The 23,428-nt window shown below is 32.2% G+C and overlaps 1 protein-coding gene across 2 annotated transcripts in view; it reads left to right on the top strand.

Moving 5' to 3' along the window:
- The first annotated feature begins 576 nt into the window (after positions 1-576).
- Positions 577-23,428, top strand: part of LOC145332077 (carbohydrate sulfotransferase 11-like) — a 39,955-nt gene continuing 17,103 nt past the window's right edge. For both annotated transcript variants that reach the window (XM_080177010.1, XM_080177009.1), the window contains exons 1-3: positions 577-667; positions 10,011-10,073; positions 11,164-11,212. In XM_080177010.1, the coding sequence (XP_080033136.1) occupies positions 615-667; positions 10,011-10,073; positions 11,164-11,212 (165 nt within the window). In that variant the 5' untranslated portion in view covers positions 577-614. The remainder of the gene's footprint in view (positions 668-10,010; positions 10,074-11,163; positions 11,213-23,428) is intronic.

The following is a 23,428-nucleotide window of genomic DNA, read 5'->3' as shown; positions in this document are numbered from 1 at the left end:
GTATGTTGTCTTTTTTATTAGGCACTATAAGCTGTTTCAATATTCAATAAGCAGTTTTTTTCTCCATCCCCCCCCCCCCATCATAATATTTTTTTTGTTATCTTCACTCATGGTAATATATGATGCCCTTTATTTTTTTATCATTTGCTATTTAATTGTGACTGTTTTGTTATATATATCTTTTGAGCGTTTTATGGCCTGCACTAGGCCTATGAAGCTTTTAAGCGTTTTATGGCCAAACCTAGGTCTATGCAGTACTACGCAGAAGATGCCATGTTCACTTTTTGAGCGTTCAGTAACCAGTTAGTGTTTAGCCTTAGTAGAGAGCTCAATTAGTGTTGTAGTTTTACAGTATGGCTTCGAAACCGATTAATATCCGCTGGATTAGAACCGTTTCTCAGCCAAACTGAAATATCGTGTTTAGCAGATCGTATTATGAACAATTTTCTACGAGTATTAAATTAATATAATTTATTACAAATTTTGTTCGTACCGACTGAATAATCTTCTAATCCGTTATTTTAATATCCGCGGAAAGCTGTCTATAATACAATGCGATAAATAAGTTATCAATTTATAGTTTACCTAATTTTGAAGAAAAATATTATGAAGAAATGTATTTATATGTGAAAGATTTCCATACATGTTCTAAATCATCATATTTTAGGTAGTATCATTTTTAAAATCGTAGTTTTCTGTAATTAAGGTTGGTCCGACAGTCCGTAACTGTTAGCTCTTTTCGTTTATTTGAACTGTCCCATCGATTTCAAAATTTGCAGGGTGATTCCTGTAACAGTTAGGTGCAATTTAGAAACAGTAGCAACTCTATAATCGTTACCATAGGGTCTGTATGTCTGTTTTTAACAATTTTCAATTGATTTTTTGAATGCTGATTCCCAGGACAACATAGTACTATGTTTTAATCGAAGCTCCTCTATAAACAAGTCCTAAAAAAAGTAAGTATGTCCTTAAACATTAACCTGCATGTAAGCAGTTTTTGAACTGATTATTTAGTTCTGACACTCTACAAAATTTTAAAGATTTTATTAACTTCTATTTAAGAAAAACAGCTGAAATTATCAGGGATTGAATAAGTTTAAATCTTACATACTTCAATTAAGTTTCATTGAGATTTGCTTATTGTTTGGGGTGCTACTTCGATTCCAAGATTTTTAAGTTTTTAAGATTTCTTCAACTTCTATTCAAGATAGACGGCTGAAATTATCAGGGATTAAATAAGTTTAAATTTTGAACCTTCAATTAAGTTTCAATGAGATTTGCTTATCGGATGGGGTGCTAGTTCGATCCCTAGATTTTTAAGTTTCATTGTGATATGCTTATTGGTTGATTTCTACATTCTTAAGTTTTCAAGATTTTATCAACTTCTATTCAAGATAGACGGCTGAAATTATCAGGGATTAAATAAGTTTAAATTTTGAAACTTCAATTAAGTTTCATTGAGATTTACTCATTGGTCGGGGTGCTAGTTCTATTCCTATATTTTTAAGTTTTCAAGATTTTATCAACTTCTATTCGAGATAGAGGGCTGAAATTATCAGGGATTGAATACGTCATGTTCAAAAAATACACGCGCTCAAAGCGAAAATGCCTCGGGCAATTCATTTTTAAGACACAGTGGAGTTTTTTTGTGTCAGCGATAACATTTTTTACATTTTACTTATTTCGACAAAGTTTCATTAGGATTTGCTTGTGCTAGATTCCTAGATTTTCACCTTATGCATTTAAATGTTTTCGTGATTCATTTCAGTTTTAATGTTGATATTTTTTTTATAAAATCAGAGAGAGAGAGAGGGGAAAAGGCTATTTATTACACTAGTCCCAAAAGTTATAAAATAAAGTTTTCTTATTTGTTAGCAAATCGGGACTTTGGGGACTTTATTGAATTTTGAATGGTTAGTTTACAAAGTTTAGTTTTTAAACGTTTTAAGCACCATTTTTTATATTTACAGAAGGGGTAATCGTGTGATAATCATTGGGGGATTAACAATAATTTATCGGTTATTGACTTATCCCTTTAGGGAGGAACACATTGGACTATGTACCCAAAGTTTTATAACCATACTATCTTATTCGTTGGCCCATAAACTTTGGGTACTTTTTACAGAATTATCAGTTGGTTACAAACTGGTAGTAGTGTTCAAAATTTAAACACGCGGACAATACAAAAATGCCTCAGACTATATAATCTAGATATGGTTGGGCCGGATATCCGGCCGGGTACCGGATAATGAAACTATCCGGATAACGGATATCCGGCTGATTTTGATTTATAATGCCGGATATCGGGCTGATTTTGATATATAATGCCGGATATCCGGCTAATTTTGATTCATAATGCCGGATATCCGGCTGATTTTGATTTATAAAGCCGGATATCCGGCTGATTTTGATTTATAATGATTTATATTGTCGGATATCCGGTAATTTGCCGGTTATCGAACGTTGGCCAGATATCCGGCATTATCAGCTGGATATCCGGTATCCGGCCCAACCCTATTAGATATAACTAATTTTAAAATTTCCACAAACTCTCCACAGTAGAGTACTATGCATCTTGCTTAGGGAGGGGGGGAGGTGTTATCCCGTGGGGTCGGGCAGAAAAAAAAGAGAGGGTGAGGGGGAAAGGCTTTGATATACGGAAATTCTACAAAATCTGTATTTTTGGGGTCGGGCAATCATAGAAGAACGGATTTAAAAAAAAGAGAGGGGGGAGGAAGAAAAATAAACTGAAACTAAACAAAACCTGTATTTTCAAAAATTGAAGGGAAAAAAATAGCTGAACAAGAAAGAGAGGGAAAAAGGTGGTGAGGAGTCACAAAAATTATGATCGATCATAGGTTTTTAAATTTAGTAATTTAGACCTGATTTTTGTATTCACGTTTAAGTTTTCAATTTATGCATTATTCGGCCAATTTAAAGATCTTATGTCGCATGCAGATATAAAATTTACTAAATTTTCCAAAGCAAAACTTTTTAATATTGAAGTGTGTTTGTCAGTGTAGCAGTCTTCAGCAAATATCTATGATCGTTTTTTCAGACATTTTAGAATAGTTTTATTGATTTTGACCCTTCTACGAATGCAGAGCCCAACTATACAGAATCTGCACTATTCAAATAATTTCAAAACTCTATGGACGCTCAATTTTTGAGAATCATTGCTAAACTTTTCCTTTATTCCTGGGGCTTACAAAGATGCTTCATTAACAAGGACATGGGTCCAGGGATCTAAAGGGATAAGACAATGGCCGATAAATTGTTGTAAATCCCCAAAGAGGATACAAAAAAGTCTCTCTTATGTAGATTACAACTATATAAACCAACCAACTAATCATAATTTAATGAAAATCCCCAAAGTTATTAAAGCAAAGAATAAGAAAACTTCATTACAAAACTTTGGGGACTAGTGTAATAAACATCCCAATGTCCACTCCCTCCCTGGTATGGTGGTTCTCTCTTATACCCGAGTGTCAGGCGGTGAAATAGGTCACCCCTAGGCCCTACAGGGTCGGGCTAATCCAACGTGAGAACCCACAATGTAACCAAAAAGTAAAATAGCAAAAATAATATTAAAACAATACTACAAACTAAGAATTGATATATTATTACTTGGATATTACAACAGATTTCCATGTTCCATAATAAAGTGAACTCTGTAGCGGGCATAGTCCCCCATCCTCCTCCTTTTTTCCATCCCCTCCCCTCCAAATAAATAAGCGGCCCGACCAAAAAAAAGGGAAGGAAAATTGCAACCTAAATTGACAAAAAAAATTTCTCCTGTCATAATATCCATGTATATTCTACATCCATTAAACTCCTCTAAAATTTTTAAAAAATCATAAATAGAAAAATTACTAGGTTAAACTTTTAGATTTACCCAAATTGAATAAAAAGACTTTTGAAACCTCTGTCAATTAATATAAAAATAAGAATTAAAACTAATTTTTTAGTACATTAAAGTAGCTTGATGTGTGAATGTATGCAAGTTAAGATTTCAAAAATGGCTGATTTGATTTACTTACAAATTGTCATTGACAAGTTCAATGCTATTTTTTAATCCATAATTATGTACTTCATTTAAAAAACGTTAAAAGCGTGAGGCAAGCTCGTAGTTGAGTTCCTTTAACTTCAGTGGGCCAAAATTAAGGGGAATGTAAAAAAGGGGTGTTTTTTGGTTATATTACGTTTTAGGATGGTTTGTATGTACGTTTTGGTTTATATTTGAAGAGGGTGGAGAGGGGGTGGGTGGTTAGGGAGGGAGTACATTTTTCTAATACCCTGTAAAGGAAAACTTGATCGGTTCAACGGTTAGCGAGATCCTTCGGTACAGACAAACAAACAGACATTCTTTTACTTTATTATAAGGATTGCCCGTAAAGGTTGGAGAAAACTAATGCAATTTCAGAGAGAGATAAGCGCTATTTCTAGACAACAAAACAGATTTTCTTCTCTAGTTTTTGCATTGATTTAGATTTAGATATGAAAATTAAATAGCCTAAAACAATCATAGGATCTATGTAAAGGGGGGGGGGGGGGGGTTGTCTCCCCATCAAGACCATCAAAGGACCAGTAGGTATATTCCCTGAAGATTAGAGCCCAATCAGTTTAGTGGTTACTGAGATCTTAAGCTTCAGACAGACAGACATCGTTCTACTTTGTATAATAGATAAACAACTGTTATTTTTAAATATAATTTTAAATATAATTTTAAAACACAAGCCTGTTAATTACTAATAAGCACAACAGTAGAACATATGGAATTATAGAGTATCTTTGCTACTATACTTTAGCTTTAAATGCATTGGTATTGATAGAAAGTTTGAGTATATCATGGATCTAAAGGGATAAGACAATGGCCTATAAATAGATGTACATTCCCAATGGTGATACGCAAAATTGGCCTTCTGTAGATTACAATTAGTGGTGGAAACGTTTGGACACTCAACTTAATGTCCAACCAATCAAAATAAAAGTCTTCAAAGTTGTTAATCAAACAAATAAAAAAACGTAATCATAAAACTTTGGGGACTAGTGTAATAAATAGCCTATTGTTCCATCCCTTCATATTCTAAAAGTTTTCTCTTTTTAATGGCCAAATGCAAGGTTGTGCATTTTCAAATTTACAATCGTCTATAAATGTCTAAAGTCAGAAGGGAGGGAGGGAACATTGGACTGTAAATTACACTAGTTCCCAAAGTTTTATAATAACTTTTCTTATTCTTTGGCTTTACAACTTTTGGGACTTTAATTTAATCTTAGTTGATTTGTTTATTAAGTTCAGTATCCAAACGTTTCAACCACTAATTGTAATTTACAGAAACTGTAATTTTGCGTGTCACCATTGGGGATGTGCATCAATTTATCGGCCATTGTCTTATCCCTTTAGATCCATGATAAACTCTTCTATAAATACCAATGCATGTTCAAAATATAAAACTAAATAAATGTCTAAAGTCAGCGGGGAGAGAGGGAACATTGGACTGTAAATTACACTGGTACCCAAAACTTTGGGTACTCTTATTCAATTTTCATTGGTTGGCTCCAAATTAGAAGTGTAGAAAGGGTAATTTTGTTAATATCATTGGGATTTCAATAAATTTATCGTCCCGTGTCTTATTCCTTAAAATTTCTGAAAAATTTGCATTTGCAGACCATTAATTTTTTTTATGAAGCAAAATAAATTTTAAGCCTTCATTACGGAAGCGTCAGCTACGCTTATTGTTAAATAAATGCAGCTTTGGTTTCATTAGTCTCTTTCCTATTTCATAAAGTAGTAAGCTTTTTTGTCTGTAGCGAAAGATCTCGCTAACCATTGATCCGATATAGTTCCATTTTAAAGTGAAGCCTTTATAGATCCTGGAAAGGTTTTTAACTATTTTCGGAGGGGGTAGTTGTCATCCTTGTTTTTAAATACATGCATTTAACTAAAATATTACAGGAATCTAAAGGGATAAGATGTAGCTTCCCATTGAAGATGCACAAAATTACCCTTTTTGTAGATTACAATTAGTGATTACAATGCTTTGACAAACAAAATTGCAACAAAAATCCACAAAACTGTTAAGTCAACGAATAAGTAAATTTTATTATAAAACTTTTGGGACTAGTATTATAATAATAACTAGCGGCTTCGCCCCTAGCCTCTAGGGGCTTCGCCCTATAAAGTTATGGGAAGTCAACCCTTCTTAATAGAAATATTCAAAAAAAATATTCTTTGTTTAATTACTCTGTGGTAAAATTAAACCCAGGTTGTACGCTTTATGCACAAAAATTTTGATTTGTACAAATTTAACCCAGTTTATTTGCCGTATACACAAAAATTTCAATTCGTAAAAATTAAACCTAGGTTGTTCGCGTACACAAAAATTTAAATTAAAAAAAAATATTTTTATTTTTTTTTTTGGGGGGGGGGATTCATGGGGGCTTCGCCCCATGTTGCAATGGGGTTCCCCCACCTCAATTACTGGTTTTTGTTTACAAAATTTTAAAAAATTAAAAATTTTGGAAGTGGGGATTTTTTTATTTTTGGGGGGGTTGGGGTGTCCCACCCCCCAAGAAAATAGCTTAAAACCACCAGAGGACCAGTAGGTATATTCCCAGAAGGGTAGAGCCCAATTTTATCAGCAGTTACTGAGATTTTACAAAAAATGTAAAAAAAAAATTTTGGGGGGTTGTTTTTTTTTATTTTTGGGGGGGTTGGGGGTGTCCCACCCCCCAAGAAAATAGCCTAAAACCACCACAGGACCAGTAGGTATATTCCCTGAAGAGTAGAATCCAATCGGTTCAGTGGTTACCGAGATCTTAAGGGACAGACAGACAGACGGACAGACAGACGGACAGACGGACAGACGGACAGACGGACAGACATCAAGCTACTTTGTATTATAGATATGCAAAATATCCCCTTCCACCCTAAAAATATTTTGCTTTGCATATCTAAATTAAAGCGTTTCTATATTTAGTGTATGTCCGTACGTCCTTAAGGCATATCGGCTAGCTCTGATTGCGAATGCATACATTTTTTATTGTCTTATCGTCTATAAGTATTGTAGGTAAGGGTGATTTCTGTGAAAATAAGTCAAATATTCAAATGATTATGCTTATTATCTCATTTTAAGTTGCCCTATAGGAATCAAATGTGAATAAAAAATATTGTAATATAAAGTAAAAGCATAGGGTCATGGAAAGAAAACGCAGTTTCGGGTTTCGTCGTATTTTCAAAGTAGTTTTTTTCCTAATCCTATAATCAATAACACTTACCTAACCTAACCTAAAAAAATCTTTCAAAAGCTACGTGAAAATGCGACGAAACCCGCAACTTCGTTTTCTGTCCATGACCCAAAGCATAAAAGCCGATGGACAAGGTTTTAAATTCAAACATTTCTACATTTATGCTTAGAACTATCCGTATATGCACGGAAGGACACACCATAGTGTAAAGTCATGTTTTTCTTTTAAAAGCATTTGAATGTATTTAATAATGTAAGTGTCAGTGTCATGCTAAGATTAAACAAGGATGACAACATCCATAATAGCGAAGCTCTTAAATGGTAGAACAAACGAACATAAACATTTAATAAGCAGAATATTATAATAATAATAATAATATAAAAATTGCATATAAATGTGATGCAGAATTGTATAAATCAGGATACTGTTTAAGGACATACTTACAGTTTAGGACTTAATTATGGATATGCTTCTCTTAAAATATTGTACCATATTGTCTTACTAATCAATATTCCAAAATTTAGATATATAAGATGAATATATAATACAAAAAAATAAAAAATTTAAAGTTTTGAATAGACAATAACGGACTTTCCGGTACCTTTTATAGGGTTGCTAAGCTTTCTAAATCGCATCAAGAAAAATTTTAAAAAGAACAAGCAATTCCAACATCTTTTATTACAGACCTAATTATAGATTTAAAATGATGCTTTTAGTAATAGTGTAATATCCCTTAACCCACAATTGGAACATAATACACCCACCCACCCCCCCCCCATACCCCTCTGATATTTAAAACACTTGTTTGTATTTCTTATGGGGCATTCTAAAAAGTGCATTTTTGATCAGTTAAGAATAAAAAAGTAAAACTTGTTCAGTAGTCATAAAAAGTAAACAAACAAAAAAATAGATTGAATATCCTTATACTAAAGTAACAGGATGTTTGTTTGTCTGTGTATCTGTCTGTGTGTCTGTACCGAAGGATCTCGCTAACCGCTGAACCGATCGGGTTCTCCTTAACAGGATAGCTTCTCATAGGTCGTCCAGGGAAGGTTTATAACTATTTTCTTGGGGGGTTGGACACACCCAACCCTCCCAAAAATGAAAATTACCCCCCCCCCCAAAAAAAAAAAAAAAAAAAATTCCCACCCCCAAAAATATTTTTTTTTCTTTTTCTTTTAAAATCTAAAATAAGAAATTGGGCTATCAAATTCGACTCCCCCCTCCTCAAGTGTCCCTAGAGGGCACTAGGGGCGTAGCCGCTAGTATAAAATAATTTAAGAAAATCAAGATACTTCACACAGAATAAAAGTAGTTTATCGTAAAAAGCAGCCAAGAAAGTACTGGCGGACAGTCAGACAGACAAAGTGAATTATCTATAGAAGCACTAAACATTTATGGAAGGACAAACAGACAAAATGAATTATAGATAAGGTGTTCAGTTGATATGCAATAATTCAAAGGAACCTTTCTGAAAAAATAATAAAAAAAGTACTTGTAATGTCTTTTTATGCATGACGGACAGACTGACGGACAAAACTAATTATACACGCTATGCTTATTGATATTGGGAATCTTTACCAAAATTTTCAGCCATCTATATGCAATAGCAGCTGAGAAAATCGTATTTCACAAATAGCGTTACAGACGGAAAGAAATAGTTAATTATAGAGTAGCTTCGCTAGTAATAATATACCAAAATATGAATATGAAAACAAGGATGATAACATCCATAAAAGCGAAGCTCTTAAAGTAGGACAATCGGTCAAGTAAATTTGTTGAAAAATAGCTTGATGCAGGATAATATTTAAAGACATACTTACATTTTTAGGACTTGATTACAGAGTCGCTTCGAATATGATATTGTCCCAGGAATCAGTATACCCAAAATCAGATCAATCAGATAATTAGATCATATAAAAATTTATTGTTAAGAAAAGTTAAAAATCAACATGTTTAAAATGGAAACGATTATAGAGTTGCTACTCTTTATAAATCCTACTAAAGGAATGAATAATCATGCAAAGGTTGAAATTGATAATTCTAACATGCCTTAATTAACGAAAAGAGCTAATCGTTACGGGTGGACCGATTCTAATTGTAGAAAAGCTTTTCTTTTAATTATTACAATCTAATTGCATGTAAAAGCAATTGTTCTAAAAAGACTAATCATCATTTTTCAATGTTATGCTTAATTACTTTATAGTAGCAAAGCTACTCTATAATTAGGGTCGGTCCGTCCGTACGTCCGACACGGATAGCTTTTTTCGTTATCTTAAGCATGTTAAAATTGTCCTATCCATTTCAAACTTTGCATGATGATTCCTGTAGTAGTTAGTACGATTTAGAAAGCGTATCAACTCTATGATCGTAACCAAAATGTCCGTACGTCAATTTTAAACATGTCAATTGTTTACTTTTTGAACAACAGTTTTTTATGTGATCTAATTCCCCGATTGAACTGATTTTTGGTATTCCCAGGACAACAAAGCACAATGGTATAAGCGAAGCATCTCTATAGCCAAATGAAATTAGTTACTTAAACTTTATGTTTTACATACATTTGTATATATTCTGCTTATTCAGTTCTGATACTCTTCACGTGTTAAAGTTCGTTTGTCCTACTGTTTTAGAGCTTCGCTTTTATGGATGTTGTCATCCTTGTTTAAGTTCTGAGACTCTTTAAGTTTTAAAGTTCGTTTGTCCTACTGTTTTAGAGCTTCGCTTTTCTGTATGTTATCAATCTTGTATTTTTTGTTTAGATATTTTGTATCGCTTAACTGTGTTCTATGGACTGGATATATCTTGCTTCAGCTATCTGATTGGTAAATTTTTTTCTCGTATTCATTCGAATCCGGTGGATAGGAACCGGTTCTCATCCATACGAAAAAACTATGTCTAGCATCGTATTATATCCAGCTTTCTACAAATATAAAAATGTACAATCATAAGATTAAAACCAGTTTTTTAGCCGGTGCCTTCGGCACCTCGGGGCTAAAAAAAACTAGTTTTAATCTTATAATTGTACAATCTATGTCCTCGGAAACCTTATTGTTAATTTAGGCATGCTATAATTGCTATCAATTTCAAACTTGTCATGATGATTCCTGTAACAGTCAGTTACAACTTAGAAAGTTTAGAAACTTGGTAATATTTTCTAAAAAGTCCTTAGGTCCATTTAAACAAGGATGACAACATCCATAGAAGCGAAGCCCTGCAACGATATGACAGAGTAACATTAGCTTTTGTCAGAACTGAATATACAAAATATAATTATACAAGTTTTGACAAAACTATACGTAAATTTGTTGCAAAACTTCTTAAATACAGAAAACTGTTTAAGGACTAGGACATACTGACGTTTTTAGGACTTGATTATAGAGATGCTTCGCTTATAACGTTGTGTCTTATTAATATAGAAATCAGTACTCCAAAGATCAGATAAATTGGGCGATCATATCACATTTAAAAAGTTTGAAATCGATAGGACAATTCTTACATGCCTAAAATAACAAAAAAAATTCCGTTACGGACGGACGGACATGCGGACCTACCCTAATTATAGAAAAGCTTCGCTTTTAAAAATGCTGTAAATGTACGCAAAAATTACAAGGACAAATAACCATTTTAAAATTTTACAAAACAAACATTTTAAAATCGTAAAAAGGGCAAAGTTTTTTCATTTTAATATTTGCGGAAAGACCTATAAAACGATACGTTCATTAACTATTTCATTTAGAAGCTAGTAAAGTGTTTGACTCAGATTAAGACGTCAAAAAAATTAACCAATGAGAGGCAAGTATACATCGTAATTGACCAATGGTAAAATTTATAGTGGCCTCTTATTAATAAATTTTTTTGACGTCATAATCTGAGTCAGCCACTTTTACTAGCTTCTTTCATTTATATATTTAGGCCCTCTCTGGAAGATGACAAATTTCTGGAAAGCTGGCTAAAATTGCAGGTATTAGTTTATGCCGCAGCTGTAGTATTATAGTCATTTTTCCGCGGATATTAAATAAAAATTGTAAAATTAAAACCTCGAGGGGCCGAAGGCCTAGGATAACATAACTGGTATTAGTTTTATGATTCTTATTTTAATGATCCTGGAAAATTGTCTGTAATATGATGCTGTACATGATTTTTCAATATAGCTGAGAACTGGTTCTAATCCAGCAGATATTTATGGGTTTCGAAGCCATACTGAAAAAAAAAATATGGAAACAATAAAGAAAAAGGAAAATTGGACTACTAAACATTATCCTTATATAAAAGTAACAGGACCTATGTTCTGTCTGTCTGTGCATAAGGATCTCGCATACCGTTGAACCGATATGGTTCTCTTCCAATGATGTGTCTACTAGATATTTAAAATATTAAGTATTCCAAACCCTAAACGTATCGTATTTCGAGAAAATTTAGAAGGGAATTTAGAGATATGAAAATATTGAAATTGGGGAATATTAATTAACGTGTGCAAGAATTCTATTTCAAAAATAGGATATTTATTCCCCTCTCCGTTCGTTCAAAAATACCTCCCTATTTCTATTTTTCTAAATATTCAAATTTCTTAATATTTATTTACGAAGTACTTCGTAAATAAATAGAAGATTTTGAAAAATAATAAATTTTTACGTTTTATATTTCTATTTCGAAATAAATCACGCAATCTTAAATGAAGTATGTTCGTTAAACAATTCCGAAATAAAATTTACTACATATATTAGACTTTTAGGTTCTTTTTAGATAGATAGATAAACCCATAGATAGATAGAATCGAATAAAAAGAAATAGCCTGAAACCTGTCCATACAACAATACTTAGCTTCCCTAACAATTTAATATTGAGTAGTTAAGCAATTAAGAGAGAGAGAGAGAAAGAGAGAATATGAGAGAGAACGAGAGAGAGAGAGAGAAAGAGAGAGTCAGAGAAAGAGAGAAAGAGAGAGAATGAGAGAAAGAGAGAGAAAGAAAGAGAGAGAGAGAGAGAAGAGAGAGAGAGAGAGAGAGAGAGAGAGAGAGAGAGAGAGAGAGAGAGAGAGAGAGAGAGAGAATAACATAAAGAGAGAAAGAGAGAGAGAGAGAGAGAGAGAGAATAAGAGAAAGATAGATTCAGAGAGAGAGAGAGTAAGAGAGAGAGTAAGAGAGAGAGAGAGAAAGAGACAGACAGAGAGAGATAGAGAGAGAGTCAGAGAGAAAGAGACAGACAGAGAGAGAGAGAGATAATAAGAGAAAGAGAGAGTCAGAGAGAGAGAGAGAGAGAATAACATAAAGAGAGAAAGAGGGAGAGAGAGTTAGAAGGAAAGAGAGAGAGAGAGATAGAGAGAGAGAGTTAGCATAACTTTTGACGGAGAAACTCACTCACACTAAACTATATTAACCAATAGAAAATTTCAGCGGTAAACAAATTAACCAATGACAGATGAGCATTCATATAGGCGCTAAATAAAAAAATATTAGATTAGATTAAGATTAGCATTTTAAAGAAATTTATAAACCATACGAACTTACGAAGGAAAAAAATGATATTTAGCGTGATTTTTTTCAACTTTTATAGAAAAGCAAAGTTGTTAGGAATTGCTTTGAGTACAACATATAAAAAAATTAGCCTACTAGGATCATTGGTTATTGTTTTATCTCTTACGTAAGTTGGTCAAAAATTGATTTTTTTAAATGTTAAGGTAGGGTACTGTGCTTTTTTTCTTCTTAAAATTTTCATAGCCTTCGATTTTTTTAAAAACTATATTTTTATGTTTGAAAAAATGAAAAAATCTCTAACATATTAAAAAATTAGCCAGATAGCTCGATTTTTGCTCGTTTTATGATAAAATGAAGGTTTTTTATTTTTTATATAAAACAGGCGCAACTTGTTACCATGCACAGTTGGGACTTCTCAGAAAAAGGTCATGCACCACAGAGAGTTGGTTGTCTGATGGATGTTACTTAACCTAATATTGTTTGGACAGAGAAGGGTGCGTTAAAGTCATCCTTAGTTCTCCTGGATTGCTGGACCAGGACCTGGACAGTACATCAAGTTGATAAGGTCCTTGACTGTAATTCCGCCCGTACGAGGTAATTACGAGGTAAACCAAAGTCTCTAAAGTTTATAATAACATTTTCTTTTCGTTAGCTTAGCAACTTTGGGGACTTTTAATGAATTGGGTGATTTGTTGGGTGATTAAATTGAGTGTCCATCTGTTTCAACCACTATTTGTTATCTACATTTTGTATCATAAATTGGGATATTCATCAATTTATCGGCCATTGTCTCATCTCTTTAGATCCCTCGTTATATTATAACAATTTGTTATACAAAAACCTTTAAATAGCATCTTATGTTATATTTATAGCAGCAAAACTACTCTAGAGATAACTTGGTGCGTCTGTCCATCTGTATGGCTAAGGGGAAACATGAATTTCTTGACTACTATTTAATGTAGAAAGCTAAAATTTTTGGTGAAAACTTGTAAGACCTATGCACATCAAGGCTACATTTGTCTTTCCTTATTATATTATACCAGGGAGGGAGACGACATTGGGCTGTTTATTACACTTGTCCACAAAGTTTTTTTGTCTAACAACTTTGGGGACTTTCAAAGAATAATGATTGGTTAGTTCAATAAGTGTCTTAACGTTTCAACTACTAATTGTAATCTATAGAAGGGGTAATTTTGTGTATCATCTTTGGGGTTGTACATCAATATATCTGCCATTATCTTATCCCTTTAGAGCCCTCGTTAAATTATAACAATTTGTTATGAAAAAATCTTTAAATATCATTTAATGTTATATTTTTTTTAGCAAAGCTACTCTAGAAATAACTTAGTGCGTCTGTCCATCTGTATGGCTAAGGGGAAACATAAATTTCCTGACTACTATTTAAAATGGAAAGCTAAAATTATTTTTTGGTGAAAACTTGTAAGACCTATGCACATCAAGGCTACATACATCTTCCCTTATTATATTATACCAGGGAGGGAGACGACATTGGGCTGTTTATTACACTTGTCCACAAAGTTTTTTTGTCGAACAACTTTGGGGACTTTTGAAGAATAATGGTTGGTTAGTTCAATAAGTGTCTTAACGTTTCAACCACCAATTGTAATCTACAGAAGGGGTAATTTTGTGTATCATCTTTGGGGTTGTACATCAATATATCTGCCATTGTCATATCCCTTTAGATCTCATACATGCTCCATTATTACATTATACTGTTTAAATTTCTTTCTTGAAAACCTTTTTTTAGACAAGATTTTTTTCTAATTCTGTCTGCACGGTCATCAGTTTGTAATTTGGATGGGTTAGAATTGTTCTATTGTTTTCAAACTTTGCATGATGATTCCAATAACAGTTAGGTACGATTTAGAAAGCATAGCAACTCTATGAAAATCCGAATGTCCATTTAAAATAGGGTGATTTTTAACGTTTTTTTTGCAACATTTTTTTGTGTGATATTCATCTGAATTTTGGAATATTGATTCCTATGACAACAATGTTCAAAATCTCTATTAAAATAATTATGTATTATATAAATCCTGGGCAGGCTTTTAACCTCTCCTGGTTTGATTGTAGAGAGGGGGGGGGGAGGGTAGTTTAACCCCAATTTTTAAAAATCAAGTACAGATTAACTCATAACCATTAAATAAAAATAAATGGGCGGAGACAATAGTCTATGACCGTATTCTAATAGAGATTAATACCTGACCGTTTCGTTTTTTAGGAAATAAATGGGCGGAGATTAATGTCCGTTTTAATATGGGGCGGGGATTAACACACATTCCAATGACCGTTAAGATACACTCATGACCGTTTTAACCACGGCAATTTCAAATAAATATTTGGCAGGGAGGAAGTGGACATTGGGCTGTTTATTACACTAGTCTCTAGGGTTTTAAATTTCTTATTCGTTGGCTTAACAACTTTGGGAATTTTGATTGGTTCATTTAGTTGTGTCAAAACGTTTCAACCACTAACTGTGATCTACATTAGGGATGTGTGTTAATTTAAAGGCCATCGTCATATTCCTTCTGATCCCTGATTTATATAAATAGATTTATCACTGAAAGTGTATTAATGATAAACCCCCATGTCTGTTTGTTAATTTCTTTAGGTCCTTATTCATATTTATAGAAATGATAAGTAAAGGAGGATGGGGGGGTGTATTTGTGCTTAACAGGTACTTTGTGTGAAAGCACCCATCAATTTCCCTAACTAAGAAACATCATTTTAAAGATATTTCAGTTATTATTTTATAGTCCCAGACTTTTATACTTTTAGGTTAGGAAGGGATCTAAAAGGATAAGACAATGGCTGTTAAATTCATGTACATCCCAACCAATTAAAATTCAGGAAAAGTCCCCAAAGTTGTTAAGCCAACAAATAAGAAAATGCTTTTTATAAAACTTTGGGGACATGTGATATAAATAGCCCATTGTTCCCTTTCTCTAATATTTACTTTCAATTTTAGGATTTGATTATAATACTTTACCTTGTTGTACTAAGAATCATTATTTAAAAAATCAGATGAATAAGATAATTATGTCATACAAAATTGTTTTGTCAAAGTGTCAAGAAAATCAGCATGTTTTAAATGGATATACGGACTTTCTGGTAACGATTATAGTGTTGCTATGCTTTCTAAATTGTACCTAACTGTCATAGGAATCATCATGCACAGTTTGAAATCATTAGGACAATTCTAACATGCCTAAATTAACGAAAAGAACCAACAAAAGAGAAAGAGAGAGAAAGAAAGAGAAAAAGAGATAAAATGAATATAAAAGATAAAGAAAGAAAACACTTGATTATACAGATGCTTCGCTTATAATATTGAACATTGTTTGAATTTTTGAAAAGGAACCAGCATGTTTTTAAATGGATGTGATTCTGGTAATGATTATAGAGTTGCTACACTTCATAAATTATACCTAACTATTATTGGAATCATCATGTAAAGTTTAAAATCGATAGTATAATTGTAACATGTCTATTTTAGTTATCATTTCACAAATAAAAAATTTGGCAAAAAGTAAAATCATCATGTTTTAAATGGACATACGGACATTCTGGTAACGATTATAGAGTTTCTAACAAGGCCAATAAAATCTAAAATATTACATTTATATAGTTCATAGAAGCGAAGCTCCTCTATAATTAGGTTTAGCCAGTTAATCATTAAACAGCTTCCTTAAAATTAAGTTATCCATCCATCCAAACCATTAAAGTCCCCAAAGTTGTTAAGCCAATGTGAATAAGTAAACGTTATCATAAAACTTTGAATTGACAAAATTGTCCTATAGGAAGAATTATTAGGGGGGGGGGGATGTATGAAGTGAGAGAGAGTGAGTGTTTATTTAACTCCTCCCCCCCCCCCCCAAGAAATGCTAAGATTGCATTCCTAAGATACAGGGATAGAGCAATAATTCAGACCAGAAAATTGTAGACTGATCATTAATGATATTGTCTTCCTATTGAAAACTTCGGATCATGTAACTTGTAGATGCAGCGCTGCACTTACAAGTAACATGTTGTTAAGCCATCAAATAAGAAAATATTATAAAACTTTTGGGATTAGTGTAATAAACATCCCATTGTCCCCTATCTCTTTGAACTTTGAAAAGTATATTTGATGAAAATCTTCGTAAAAAAATCCGACATAAATCTTTAATAGTAACCTTTTTATAGACGAATGTTAGGAGTTATACATTATAGAATTGTAGAATAGCTTTGCTATTAAAAAGTTAAGTAGTATGTAGTTGAAATATTGAGAAGATAAATAATATCAATGGTCAGGTTTTAAGCTAGTTTCTCTATAAAATATAAGATATCCCTAGGAACATGGGACGAGCTACTAGTAAGTTAGAAAGTTTCCCCTCCTTCCCCTAACAAATTTTAGTTACAAGAAACAAAATCCTTTTAAGTTTTGCTCACTAATTGTTTTTCCCTTTTTTAGTGGCACAGCTGCTCTATAACTAGGTTAGGTCAGTCTAAAAGTCAAAATATCTTGCAATCAATATTAAGAAAAATCAGGGTTCTTAAGAGATAAGACAATGGCCAATAAATTGATGTACATCCTCAACAATGATACACAAAATTACCTTCTATGAATATGTCACTCTCTAGATTAAATAACTTAAACTACAATACACAAATAATCTTGTTGTATGTATTTCTTTCAATGATTTTGGATCTAGTCAACCTTGTTTTTATTATTGCATGAAAGGATGGGGGAGGGGAGGGGAGGTCATGTTATAATTATCAAATTACAATATGACGTCTATTTGGGGGGGGGGGGAATGACATGTATACACGGGTCATTTAATGTGATTTAGATGTACACTTGTACATTTAAATTATGCTTATTTTGATATTCCGACCATAAACACCAAAAATAGAAAGACAGAAGGACATTTCAAAATATAGAGTAGCTTCGAAAGTTTGGAAAGTCAACTCCTAAGTCTAACCCAGAAGAATGAAGGGATAATAAATAAAAGTAAAAGTTTTCCTCCCCCACAATCTACAATACAAAGTAGAATGATGTCTGTCTGTCTGTCCCTTAAGATCTTTGTAACTGCTGGATTCTACTCTTCAGGGAATATACCTACTGGTCCTGTGGTGGTTATAGGCTATTTGTATTGTGTGGGGGGGGGGGGGACACCATCAACAACCCCCAAAACCTATGTGATATTTTGTTAGCAGAACTAATCAGGGCAAGTTCCAACCTTCTCCCAATCACACCTAACACATGTTTTTGTAGTTTTACAATATACATATACTAGTGGTTACGCCCCTAGAAGCCTCTAGGGGTACTTAAGGTAGAAGGGGAAAAAGTCGACCTCATCCCATTTTAATATTAAGTTTTGAAAGAGTAAAAAAATAATATTTTGGGGGGGAAGTTTAAAACCTTCCCAGGACCTGTAAGAAGCTTTACTGTAAAAGAGAACAATACCGGTTCAGCGGTTAGCGAGATCCTTCGGGACAGACAAAAACGCTTACTACTTTATATAATAGGATAATTAAAAATACTGCTCCCCCCCCTCCAATTATTTATCATTACTTTTTACACTATCTACTTTGAGAAAATTACAAGGATAACAACATCCATAAAAGCGAAGCTCTAAAATGGAATGACTGATATTAACTTTTGTAGAGTGTCAGAACAAATTAAGCATAATATTTTTGGATTATTTTTGACAAAATTATACGTTATTTTTTTTGTAAAACTGTTAAATACAGAATAATGTTAAAAGGACAGACCTACCGACCCTAAGTATAGAAAAGCCCTGCTTTATAAAAAGTAAGGTTGGACCCCTTGCTCATATCAAAACCTCAACTTCCTGTTGTTGTATTAGTAAAGAAATATGGGAGGGATATTAAATTAATCTAATGATTTTATAAGTTTAAATTTTTAAAAGCGAAGCTTTTCTATAATTAGGGTTGAACCGTACGTCCGTCCGTCCGTACGTCTGAGATGGATAGCTTTTTTCATTAATCAAAATCAGAAATCAAAATACCAAAAATCAGATCAATCAGATGATTAGATCACATAAAAATTTGTTGTTAAAAAAAGTAAAAAAATCAACATGGTTAAAATGGACGTACGGACATTTTGGTAATGATTATAGAGTTGCTACGCTTTCTAAATCGTACCTAACTACTAAAGTTATCACCATGATTATTTTTCCATGCTTCTTAGTTAGTTTAATATAATTTCTTGTATTCATTCGAATCCGGTGGATAGGAACCGGTTCTCATCCATACGAAAAAACTATGAACTGAGGGCAGAATATAAATAGATATAAGGACATATAAGATTTTTAGGACTTGATTAGGGAGATGCTTCGCTTATAACATTACTAATATTATGCATGGTTAAAAACTTAAACATTTTAATAGATATTGAAAACAGAAATATACTTTTAATTTTTCATGACTCTATACATGTTTTTTTTATTATCTTTGTCTTAAGATGTATTATGTGTTAAACTTATAATTATTAAACTTTAAAAATTGTAATTTACAGAAGGGGTTGTGTATGATCATTGGGGATGTGAATCAATTTATCTGCCATTGTCTTATCCCTTTAGATCTCATATAAAGAATACAGGACTACAGCCCCTCCAACCCCTTCCCCCCCCATCTAAGGTAATATGATATGAGTTGTCCATCTGAAGTCTATTATTAGGTTTGTTTGTTTTTTTTGGGGGGGGGGGGAGGGGGGAGGCTTATGTTCATCATAGCTTAGACATTTTAAAGGCGAGGCTTTTCTATAATTAGGGTTGGTCCTTCCATCCGTCACAAATGGATAGCTTTTTTTGTTAATTTAGGCATGTTTGAGATATCAAGCAGTTTTTTAACAAATTGACTTACAATTTTGCTTCGACTCTTCTGACACTATACAAGTGTTAATATCCGTTTGTCCTACTGTATCAGTGCTTCGCTTTTATGGATCTTGTAATCCTTTCTAAAATTTTCCATGACTGAGTATATACATGTCATACATTTCCCCCCCCCCCCATAAAATGGGATTATCATCATCATAAATAATTAATGGGGGGTGGGGGGAAAGAAAGGAAGGGGTTGAACATAGGAATAGTGTGATCAACAGCTCATTGTCCCCTCCCTCCCTGGATATTAATTTTTCCGCCTCCCTTTTTATGTTTTAGGTTATGTCAGTCTAAAAGTCAAAATATCTTGCAATAAAAATTAAAAGTAAGAAAAATCAGGGATCTTAAGAGATAAGACAATAGCCAATAAATTGATGTACATCCCCAACAATGATACAAAATATGGTTCTGATATCACAAAAACCAATCAACCAATATTATTTTTTTTTATAATTCATTCTATAAAAATAAAAAACTCATAAATATTTAATTTTTTAAAAAAAATTGTATAAAAAGTAAAAAAAAACACTGAGAAAATATTAGGTGTAGAGGTTTCGTGTTCTTTCTAGACAGCAATATTGGCTATTTTTCCAAATTTTGACGGAACGAAAAAATTTATTGGAAAATATCAGTAAATATTAACTTTCAGGATCGTAAAAATTTAGAAAAGATTTTAACAGTTAGGGAGTTGAATCCATTTTTATAGAAGCAGAACTATAATCTATGATTATGGTTTGGACCCTCTAAAACTGTAATCTACCCTTCCACTTTCCCCTCTCTTGGTGAAGATATCTTCAACGCCGATACGATTTTTGAAATGTAAGATTCCACTTTTGCCTCTCTTGGTGAAGATATCTTTAACGCCAATACGATTTTAGAAATATAAGATTCCACTTTCAATAGAGGCGAAACTGGAATCATGGTTTACATTTTTAATATCTATGTTTCTGTAATCTTCCATTACTTTTTTAACATCGACATAATAGAAATGTACCATACTATTTTAAAATTATGTCAATTGTGAAAAAAGCATAGATTTTGTATATAATTTAAACATCGTTGTATATTCTTAATTAAATAAACAAAACTTACAAAGAGCGTATATAAAAGATGTTTTGTTTATTTAAAAAAAAATACTTTAAAAAGTGTATCAAATGAGTATTCAAAATTATTTTAAGAAAGTCGTTTATTAATTAATTCAATTGTATATACAGTGTGTTTTTTTTATGAGAACTTTTTTGAAAGCAATTTTACCCCACTTATAGTTATCAGAATTTAATGATTAATGGCTTATTTTCTTTGCTTTTTATAACCATTTATAGAAAATCAAAAAAAATATTTCAGTTTTTATTTAAAAAGTACAGTAAAATCAAAAATTAAAAACTTAGGTGTCAACATCTAAAAAAAGTTTTAGCGCAATTTTACTTAGCTCAAATCTTCTATCCTGTGCAAGAAAAAAATTGGATTTTCAGTAGTCCACTTTGGGGGGCCAGTACTCCCTCTCTGGTTGAGATATGGCCTTCAAACTTTGATATGTTCTAGTACATGTCCCCAAAAGTATCTGTATCAATTTTTAGTAGCAAAGCTACTCTATAATTCACTATGTCCGTCCGTCCGTCAGTCCGTCCGTCAGTCCGTAACGCTATGGGGAAAAAGGGGATTTACTCAGCTCCTATAAAAGATAGAATGCATCATTGGCGGTCAGACCGCTTTTTAGCAGGTTTTAGGCTATTTTTATATTTTTTACATTTTTCTCCATATCTTCAGTGTTTATGGACCGATTTTCAAAATTTTTTCAGTTATAGATATCAAAATTAAATTTCCCGTCGTTTAAAGATAACAACCATGAAGGCCTGACTGTCTTTTTAGCAGGTTTTAGGCTATTTTTATATTTTTCACATTTTCTCCATATCTTCAGTGTTTTTGGTCCGATTTTCAAAATTTTTTCAGTTATAGATATCAAAATTAAACTTCCCGTCTTTTAAAGAAAACAACCATGATAGCCAGACTGCCTTTTAGAAGGTTTTAGGCTATTTTTATATTGTTCACACTTTTCTGCTTCGCTACTTATGGATGTTGTCATCCTTGTTAACTCTGTATCTCAACTTTAAAGCGTTTTGCAGTCATTCTTGCAAAGGGTAGAAGATTTGAGCATGAGAAAAATGCGCTAAAACCATTTTTAGATGTTGACACCTAGGTTTTGAATTTTTGATTTTACTGTACTTTTTTAATAAAAACTAAAATATTTTTTTGATGTTCTATAAATGGTTAAAAAAACGAAGAAAATAAGCCATTAATCATTAAATACTGATTACTAAAAGTGGGGTAAAACTGCTTTCAAAAAAGTTCTCATAAAAAAAACACACTGTATTTGTAATTTTTTTGTTCAATTTATTTCATCTTAATATTTCCCTTGTAATCTCTCACTTACTCATTTAAAGTATAAAAAAATTTACCATCAAAACAGACAATGCAGCGTTCAAATAATACCAAGAGACATTTAGAATCCATTGAGAACGAAATACTAGCTGCTCCTTCATGGCAGATATTTCATTTTCAAGATTTGAGGTGAAAACACCAAATTCAACGAATATACAAGGCAATTCTACTTTGAATACAGGAAGATAAGATGTGCTTCTGTAAATTGTGCTCAGTATACTTTTAGATACTTTTGTAACAAAAATAAAAACTTTTTAATGTGAAATCAATGCAGCAGTTGTGATTTGACTTGAATTTGGTTAACTTGTCTTTGTGTTTTATTTGGTTTCTTTTTGATCTTAAACATTAAGGTATAGAATTTTTAACAATCTAGCTAAGTTATTCGTAGAAATATGTAAAAATTTTGACAGGAAAGAGATAAAATTTGCACTTCTTAAGGCAAAGATAGTTTTTTAGAAATCATATGGTTGAAAAATTCCTTTGCTGTATTACTTAAAATGATTATTTTAGTACAATTAAAATTTTGAAAGTTTTTCTTTGCTAATAATAAAATTTTCATTATTAAAATACGTCGTATGTAAGCAAAATTAATAGCTTATCTTTGTCAATAACTTAGACTGCCAGTAACTGATTACACACAGTGGGATCAAATGACAAATACTTGGACATTAAAAGTAGACAAAAGTAAACTTCAATAAATAGGCTTGTATTTGAAGTAATGGTGTAATTTCTTTTGCTTTAACTTAGAAATAACTTAAATTTTGCTCCTGTTAACTTCTAATTTGCATTTGGTAATTATGTCTAGCTGTTTTGGAGGAGCAAAGCTACCCTATTTTAAAAAAATTTATAAACCTTCATAACTTAGGTTAGGATAGGAATTTTTTAATAAAATCAACGTCTATGTAAATATTTCTCCAATGCAAACAATGTTTGTAAACAAAAAAATAGTGGCAGGTGCACCCAGTTCGAGTCCTGGCATTTTTAGGTAGGCCCAGAATAAGTAAAATAGGAGACTTGTAAGGCATGTTTTCAAATATTTTTTTTCCAGATATAAACAACAATAACATAATTTTCAAAACACTTTTGATTTTGTGCAATACCTTTATTCTAAGTGTAGTTATGTTCATTTAAAGTTTGTATAAGAATATACACATAATTACTCATATTATTTTCTCTCAGAAAATGCATATTGCTCTTTCTCTCTCATGCATATATAAGGTTTTGCAAGTATTATAAAAAATCCCCAAAATTTAATTTTTGCTGGATCAAAACCAGTTAGAAATACAAATTTTTAAAGAAAACATGAAATATAGCAAATTAAGTCGCTAAAATAAAAGTATTTATAAAACATCTTTA

Source organism: Acartia tonsa, chromosome 11 (genome assembly GCF_053477335.1).
Source record: "Acartia tonsa isolate MP-2025a chromosome 11, ASM5347733v1, whole genome shotgun sequence".
Taxonomy (NCBI): Eukaryota; Metazoa; Arthropoda; class Copepoda; order Calanoida; family Acartiidae; genus Acartia; species Acartia tonsa.
Note: the sequence above shows the minus strand (reverse complement) of the source record. Positions and strands in the feature narration are given on the sequence as shown.